The 9,180-nt window shown below is 40.1% G+C and overlaps 1 protein-coding gene across 2 annotated transcripts in view; it reads right to left on the bottom strand.

The window, feature by feature from the left end:
- Positions 1-3,471: 3,471 nt before the first annotated feature.
- Positions 3,472-9,180, bottom strand: part of LOC139765299 (guanidinobutyrase-like) — a 140,796-nt gene continuing 135,087 nt past the window's right edge. For both annotated transcript variants that reach the window (XM_071692685.1, XM_071692686.1), the window contains exon 8: positions 3,472-4,399. In XM_071692685.1, coding sequence (XP_071548786.1) covers positions 4,298-4,399 — 102 coding nt within the window. In that variant the 3' untranslated portion in view covers positions 3,472-4,297. The remainder of the gene's footprint in view (positions 4,400-9,180) is intronic.

Here is a 9,180-nt window from a genome sequence, read left to right as displayed (position 1 = left end):
TTACCCTTACGTTACTCACTCGATCAAACCACTTCACACCACACATTGTCCTCAAACATCTCATTTCCAGCACATCCATCCTCCTGCGCACAACTCTATCCATAGCCCACGCCTCGCAACCATACAACATTGTTGGAACCACTATTCCTTCAAACATACCCATTTTTGCTTTCCGAGATAATGTTCTCGACTTCCAAACATTCTTCAAGGCCCCCAGAATTTTCGCCCCCTCCCCCACCCTATGATCCACTTCCACTTCCATGGTTCCATCCGCTGCCAGATCCACTCCCAGATATCTAAAACACTTCACTTCCTCCAGTTTTTCTCCATTCAAACTCACCTCCCAATTGACTTGACCCTCAACCCTACTGTACCTAATAACCTTGCTCTTATTCACATTTACTCTTAACTTTCTTCTGCCACACACTTTACCAAACTCAGTCACCAGCTTCTGCAGTTTCTCACATGAATCAGCCACCAGCGCTGTATCATCAGCGAACAACAACTGACTCACTTCCCAAGCTCTCTCATCCCCAACAGACTTCATACTTGCCCCTCTTTCCAAAACTCTTGCATTTACCTCCCTAACAACCCCATCCATAAACAAATTAAACAACCATGGAGACATCACACACCCCTGCCGCAAACCTACATTCACTGAGAACCAATCACTTTCCTCTCTTCCTACACGTACACATGCCTTACATCCTCGATAAAAACTTTTCACTGCTTCTAACAACTTATATATATATATATATATATATATATATATATATATATATATATATATATATATTTTTTTTTTTTTTTTTTTTGTCGCTGTCTCCCGCGTTTGCGAGGTAGCGCAAGGAAACAGACGAAAGAAAGGACTACTTTCCTGTAAAAATCATCGAAATGCATCTCTCTTCCCTTTCACTAACAAGTGATTAAGTATAATAATAATAATGATGATATATGAAGGACAAATATATTGGAATGTAAGTTTGACTGGAGAAAAGTTGGAGGAATTGAAGTGTTTTAGATACGTGGGAGTGGATTTGGCAGCAGTTGGAACGATGGAAGCGGAAGTGAGGCACATGGTGGGGGAGGGGGCAAAGGTTCTGGGAGCATTGAAGAATGTGTGGAAGGCGAGAACATTATCTTGGAAAGCAAATATGGGTATGTCTGAAGGAATAGTGGTTCCAACAATGTTATATGGTAGTGAGGCATGGGCAATAGATAGGGTTGTGCTGAGGAGTGTGGATGTGCTGGAAATGAGATGTTTGAGGACAAAATGTGGTGTGAGATGGTTTGATCGAGTAAGTAATGAAAGGGTAAGGGAGATATGTGGTAATAAAAAGAGTGTGGTTGAGAGAGCAGAAAAGGGTGTATTGAAATGGTTTGGTCACATGGAGAGAATGATTGAGGAAAGATTGACAAAGAGGATATATGTGTCAGGGGTGGAGGGAACAAGGAGAAGTGGGAAACCAAACTGGAGGTGGAAGGATGGAGTGAAAAAGATTTTGAGCGATTGGGGCCTGAACATACAGGAGGGTGAAAGGCATGCAAGAAAAGAGTGAATTGGAACAATGTGGTATACCGGGGTTGACATTCTGTCAATGGATTGAACCAGGGCATGTGAAGCATCTGGGGTAAACCATGGAAAGTTTTGTGGGGCCTGGATGTGGAAAGGGAGCTGTGGTTTCGGTGTATTACACATGACAGCTAGAGTCTGAGTGTGGACAAATGTGGCCTTTGTTGTCCTTTCCTAGTGCTACCTCGCATGTACACAGGGGGAGAGGGGTGTCATTTCATGTGTGGCAGGGTGGTGACGGGAATGAATAAAGGCAGCAAGTATGAATTATGTACATGTGTATAAATGTATATGCTTGTGTATGTATATCTATGTATACGTTGAAATGTATAGGAAAGTATATGTGCGTGTGTGGACGTGTATGTATATACATGTGTATGTGGGTGGGTTGTGCCATTCATTCATCTGTTTCCTTGTGCTACCTCGCTAACACAGGAGACAGTGACAAAGTATAATAAATATATAAATAAATAAATTGGAAAAATTGAATAAGCTGGAGATACTTCTCCAACAGCTCCTCTGATCTCCTTCATATGTGAGACCCAAAGGATGAAGGAGAAAGGCAGGTATGAAACATGTGAGATCTATGGAAGAACAAGTTCTGAATGCCAGGGCAAGTACACAAGCCAACTGTAAGATCCACAGCAAGTACAATATGAAGGAGCCACACACTTAAACCCTTACAAGAGTTCAGATGCATGCCAAGTGCAAATATCACAGCAGGTGTGAAGCAACCAGATAGTAAGGCCATTTCAAGTATGGAACCCCGAGATGTATCCTTTCTTATACTTGTTCACCATTTTCTGCATTACTGTGGTGGCAACAGAAAAGGATGAAGAAGAAAAGGATTAGCTCTCATACATTTTCCTCCTATCATGTAATTCACCAAAACAACAGCACCCCCCTTCTACAGTAAGGCCCTACAAAACCTTTGGTGACTTCCCTTGGCTGCTTCATATGCCCTCATTCATTCCACTGACAGCACATCAGTATCCCTTGTGTACCACATTGCTCCAATTCACTCAATCCCATACACACCTTTTACCCTGCAGCATGTTCAGGCCCTGGCCAGTCAAAATACTTTTCACCCCATTCTTCCATCTCCAGTTTGGTCGCCCCTCTCTCCTTTTCCCCTTCACTTCTGACATGTATATCTGCTTTGTCTTTGCTCACTCATTCTCTCCATTTGTCTTAACCAGTTCAGCACACACTCTTTAGCTCTCTCAACCAAACTTTTTTTTATTACCACACCTCTTTTTTATCCTTTTATTACTTACTTGATTGAACCACCTTACCACATATTGCATGTTATTCTGAATGAACTATCTGAATACCTTCTAACAGTTAACATATTAATCTGTGAATTTCTGATATCTTCCACAATGACAAAGCCTTAAAAGGACCCAGTGACCTGTTGCTGCTTGAATTCCTTTGTATTGCCCTTCCTTCTCTGCACATACCATCCACTGCTGCCTCACATCTATACAATAGCACTGTACTTCGATACTGCCTACTATACCTTCAGACATACTCATTTTTTCCCTCACTGATATCATCCTTTCTTTCCACACATTCCTCAAAGTTACCAGAACCTTTGCCCCCTCACCCACCCTATAATTCACTTTCATTTCTATGATTCTTTTTCCTGCTCTGACCACTCCCAGGCATCTAAAACACATTCAAAATATCCGCAAACTCACACACCAAACTAACCTTAATTTTGTTCACATTAACTCTCAACCTCCTCCTTTCACACACTCTCCCAAACTCAAACATCAACTTCAGCAGCTGACTCTTCCGCCAATGTTGTGTCATCAGCAAACAAAACTGATACCCCCCTACACACACACACACACACAGACACCAGATATGATAGCAGGAGTAAATAAATCAGGTGCTTGGGTAGGAGTGTCTTATTATTTCAATGTGAAGGCCAGTTTGAAAGATTTCCCTTGAACATTACACCATGCAATATTCACATAAAAGACGTTTCTGAATTACAAGAAAAATCATCATAGGACATGAACACATATAGTTTCTCAAATCTTCATTTTCATCCCATGGATATCCTTTGCAAAGAAACCATTATTATCATTACTACACATTATTATACTTCAACGTGTATATTTGTTTTACACATATCTCAATCCATATAACAACCGAGAAATCATAATACAGTGCTGTATATAAATATAGTAGAATGAACAGATTTAATTTACTTTAGACTGAGCAATCAATTTTAAATCAAAATTGGGACAGTATAGATACTGAGAATGTACAGTACAGCCCAGCCTATCTCACCTTTCACACCCCTTACTAGTTTTATCTCCTTTGTCTCTCATACTCTTTATGTACCAACTAAAATTTCAGTCTTGGCTAACATTACACATTTTCAACTGACTTCACGAGGCAGATTTCATCAGTAAAAGGGTTGGCCCATACTTTTACAACAATCCATATCATTTGGGAGGGAACTAAATTTTAGAGCCAGAAAAGGTTTACAAGTGCTAAATATGAGAATCCTGGAGATTCACTGTAGGTCTGGAAGAACTTGGTATGATGGTCATATCAGAAGTGAAGGAACTTGACATGGGAACCAGTGCATATATAGAGAAACTAGGTATGAGAGTCATTGCAGTTTTTAGGAAATCTGGAGCAAGAACTAGGGTACTGCAGTTCTGAAAGAGGAAACGGTGAGATGGGGAAAGCTGGTAGAGAGGTTATCTACCTATAATACTTGACCCCTGGAAGGACACATAGCATTTCATAAAGCAGGTGGGCTCCTGTAGCTGCTGTTGTCCCCTCAAAGTCATATGGTGGAGACACCTGGAAGAAAGAATTTGGTTAATATGAAGTGCTTATAGGCACTTCTCATTCTTACTTTATGGCTGTAGCAATGAGGTTCCTATAACTTACTCGAATGGCTTCATTTCATCCTTACCTTGTACAGTCTTCACATTCACAGGTGCATATACACACACACACCACGCATACCTCACAATCTTAACCTTTCCTTTCACCTACACTATTCTTGATCCATTCCATCCATGCTTGTAACGCCCTCCCACACTCTCGGTAACAGCAGAATTGCACATCCTTCTTTCCGTCTTCCCTAATAATTTTCATTCATTCCCATCTATACCACTCCTCCTTCCACATCCTCCCATAACATGCATTCATTATTTCCATTTTCACCCCATACACCCTACCCAAGGATATGGAGTTTCCCTAATCCACAGCACATCCAAGATATAACTTTCAAACTTCACAAGTTCCCTTTTTTTACTCTTACCAGTTATCCCACTTACATTCAGTCCTCATCTCTTTTATTCTTCGGTATAACTGGTAGACTCCAGTTCCACTTCTTAGCCTTTTGTGCCTTACCCTTGACAGGCTACTGGCAGATGGCAACTTCAGCACAGTGTTTCCAGAGGCAATGAGGCTCCAAAATTGTCTGAAAAACTAAAAACTTCAGCAAACCTTATTGTTTGTCTGTATTTAAAAGATTCCCCTGATGGAGTTGAAAATATATATGAGTAAAGGCAACATCCTTGTTTTTAAAAAGGGATGGGCCATCACAGTGTAATAGTAGTGTGAACAAAGATTTAGAAGCATTTAGCAATTCTAACTGAAACTGATGATCATTCAGGATAGCAGTGGCAAAGCTTAAGCTTAGAGTACAGGAATTTCTTCCTCAGCGAAAGGGGTTATGTACCTAGTGATCGACCATTCTTGTGGACTGTCACTATATGAGTAACTGAAACTCATAAAGGGATTACATTACATTACAAAAATTTCATCCATCTAATTTTCACGTATGGACTATACCCAAAACAGTTTAGCATCAAAATACCATACTCTGTCATGATTTTAATTAGATTCTGTGATTCAGCAACTGTTGCCATTTCACTGGTTAAACTGATGACATTCTATGACTTACTGAGGAAGCTGGTGATGAGGGACTGAGGTAGAAGGTGGTGGAGTGGGATGGGGCAGAGTGCAAGGTTTGTCAAGCATTCTAAATAAATTTATCCACCTCATTATGTGATCTATATGTTTTTTGGTGTGTGGCCATTATACTACCTATTTTACAGTTTTCAAGTTAGAAAGATATCATTCACATGGCACACTAAGAATGCAAAAACTCTTGTGTTCTTTATATGACTCATTGACAGTAAAATGATGAGAATTGAATGTTATTTTGTTTAATATCATTAGAAAAGGCATTATAGCTGAAAAACTTTACAATATATTTAAATATTTCATGATTAATTTGAGGGAATATCTCAAAAGAAATTAATTATATTCAAATCTGTCATTCTTCTGAAAACTTGTCATTCTAAGGATATTTACCATGATTTTCTGATGTTGCTATTGTGAAACATTGCTCTGAGAAACAGCATTCTGTCTCAGTTGCCTGTCTGGTCATGGAGGGAAAACCTTGAGGTAAAATCAAAGGTCTTGTGAATGCTAAGATTTCAATGTAGGGTGTAAGAAGCTTGCATAATTAACAGGGTGTTTGTTCCATCTAATGTTAGGATGTTAAACCATGGTTTTCCTATATCAATTCTATTTCGGATGAAGTTGCATAATTTAGTTATTTTCTTTCTTTCTTTCAAACTATTTGCCATTTCCCGCATTAGCAAGGTAGCATTAAGAACAGAGGACTGGGCCTTTGAGGGAATATCCTCACCTGGCCCCCTTCTTTGTTCCTTCTTTTGGAAAATTAAAAAAAAAAAAAGAGAGGGGAGGATTTCCAGCCCCACGCTCCCTCCCCTTTTAGTCACCTTCTACGACACGCAGGGAATACGTGGGAAGTATTCTTTCTCCCCTATCCCCAGGGATAAAAGTTATAAAAGTAAAAAAGTTATAAAAGTAAAAAGTTCTAGAAAATATAATTACAATAGCGAAAATAAACACTTGCTCTCCTGAACATAAAAATGCAATTTACTCTTTATACATATATACCCCTTAAGTTTACCATCTGGCTAACATCCGAGAGCTGAGGGCCATAATTATGTGCATGAAATGCATATAATTATATGCATGAAATGCATTCTAGTTATTATAAGTGGAAATAAAATGAATTATAAATTAAGAATGAAGACGAATAGAATTTGGGAATAAATTACTAGAAAGATAAGGACATAAGCCTTTTAACCGAATAGGACTTGTAACCTTTACTGGGCATGCTCAGCACAGTGACTGCAGCCACACTTGAATGGATTACCTCTTCCCATCCGCACATGAATTCAAAAGCATGCTTTTTGACAATGCAGTGGGTGGCGATGCTGTTTCCTGTGGGGTGGGGTGGTGCTGGGAATGGATGAAGGCAAGCAAGTATGAATGTGCACATGTACATATATGTATATGTCTGTGTATGTGTATGTATATGGATGTATGTGTATATGTGTATAGGAGTTATGTATGTATATGTGCCTGTATGGGTGTTTATGTATATATCTCTGTATATGAGTGGATGGGCCATTCTTTATCTGTTTCCTGGTGCTACCTCGCTGATTCAGGAAACAGTGATTAAGAACAAAGGTGAGAACAAAGGACGCAAGGGGAGTGGGGGAGGAATGGGATGTATTCAGGGAAGCAGTGAAGTCTTGTGCAAAAGATCCTTGTGGCATGAGAAGCGTGGGAGGTGGGAAGATTTGAAAGGGTAGTGAGTGGTGGCATGAAGTAAGTAAGATTATTAGTGAAAGAGACGAGAGAGGCATTTGGACGATTTTTGCAGGGAATTAATGCAAATGACTGGGAAATGTATAAAAGAAAGAGGCAGGAGGTAAAGAGAAAGGTGCAAGTGGTGAAAAAGAGGGCAAATGAGAGTTGGGGTGAGAGAGTATCACTAAACTTTAGGGAGAATAAAAAGATGTTTTGGAAGGAGGTAAATAAAGTGCATAAGACAAGGGAACAAATGGGAACTTCAGTGAAGGGGGCTAATGGGGAGATGATAACAAGTAGTGGTGATGTGAAAAGGAGATGGAGTGAGTATTTTGAAGGTTTGTTGAATGCGTTTGATGATAGAGTGGCAGGTATAGGGTGTTTTGGTCGAGGTAGTGTGCAAAGTGAGAGGGTTAGGGAAAATGATTTGGTAAACAGAGAAGAGGTCGTAAAAGCTTTGTGGAAGATGAAAGCCGGCAAGGAAGGGGGTTTGGATGGTACTGCAGTGGAATTTATTGAAAAAGGGGGTGACTGTATTGTTGACTGGTTGGTAAGGTTATTTAATGTATGTATGACTCATGGTGAGGTGCCTGAGGACTGGTGGAATGCTTGCATAGTGCCATTGTACAAAGCAAAGGGGATAAAAGTGAGTGCTCAAATTACAGAGGTATAAGTTCGTTGAGTATTCCTGGGAAATTATATGGGAGGGTATTGATTGAGAGGGTGAAGGCATGTACAGAGCATCAGATTGGGGAAGAGCAGTGTGGTTTCAGAAGTGGTAGAGGATGTGTGGATCAGGTGTTTGCTTTGAAGAATGTATATGAAAAATACTTAGGAAAGTAAATGGATTTGTATGTAGCATTTATGGATCTGGAGAAGGCATATGATAGAGTTGATAGAGATGCTCTGTGGAAGGGCTTAAGGATGTATGGTGTGGGAGGCAAGTTGTTAGAAGCAGTGAAAAGTTTTTATCGAGGATATAAGGCATGTGTACTTGTAGGAAGAGAGGAAAGTGATTGGTTCTCAGTGAATGTAGGTTTATGGCAGGGGTGTGTGATGTCTCTATGGTTGCTTAATTTGTTTATGGATGGGGTTGTTAGGGAGGTGAATGCTAGAGTTTTGGAGAGAGGGGCAAGTATGCAGTCTGTTGTGGATGAGAGAGCTTGGGAAGTGAGTCAGTTGTTGTTTGCTGATGATACAGCGCTGGTGGCTGATTCATGTGAGAAACTGCAGAAGCTGGTGACTGAAAGAGGTAAAGTGCGTGAAACTCACCTCCCAATTGACTTGACCCTCAACCCTACTGTACCTAATAACCTTGCTCTTATTCACATTTACTCTTAACTTTCTTCTTCCACACACTTTACCAAACTCAGTCACCAGCTTCTGCAGTTTCTCACATGAATCAGCCACCAGCGCTGTATCATCAGCGAACAACAACTGACTCACTTCCCAAGCTCTCTCATCCCCAACTGACTTCATACTTGCCCCTCTTTTCAAAACTCTTGCATTTACCTCCCTAACAACCCCATCCATAAACAAATTAAACAACCATGGAGACATCACACACCCCTGCCACAAACCTACATTCACTGAGAACCAATCACTTTCCTCTCTTCCTACACGTACACATGCCTTACATCCTCGATAAAAACTTTTCACTGCTTCTAACAACTTTCCTCCCACACCATATATTTATTTATTCTATTATTCATTTTACTTTGTTGCTGTCTCTCGCGTTAGTGAGGTAGCGCAAGGAAACAGATGAAAGAATGGCTCAACCCACCCACATACGCATGTATGTACATACACGTCCACACACGCAAATATACATACCTATACATCTCAACGTATACATATATATACACACACAGACATATATATATACAAATGTACATAATTCATACTGGCTGCCTTCATTCATTCCTATCACCACCCCG

The sequence above is a fragment of the Panulirus ornatus genome, chromosome 53 (genome assembly GCF_036320965.1).
Source record: "Panulirus ornatus isolate Po-2019 chromosome 53, ASM3632096v1, whole genome shotgun sequence".
NCBI classification, from domain to species: Eukaryota; Metazoa; Arthropoda; class Malacostraca; order Decapoda; family Palinuridae; genus Panulirus; species Panulirus ornatus.
This window is presented reverse-complemented; position numbering and strand designations above follow the sequence as displayed.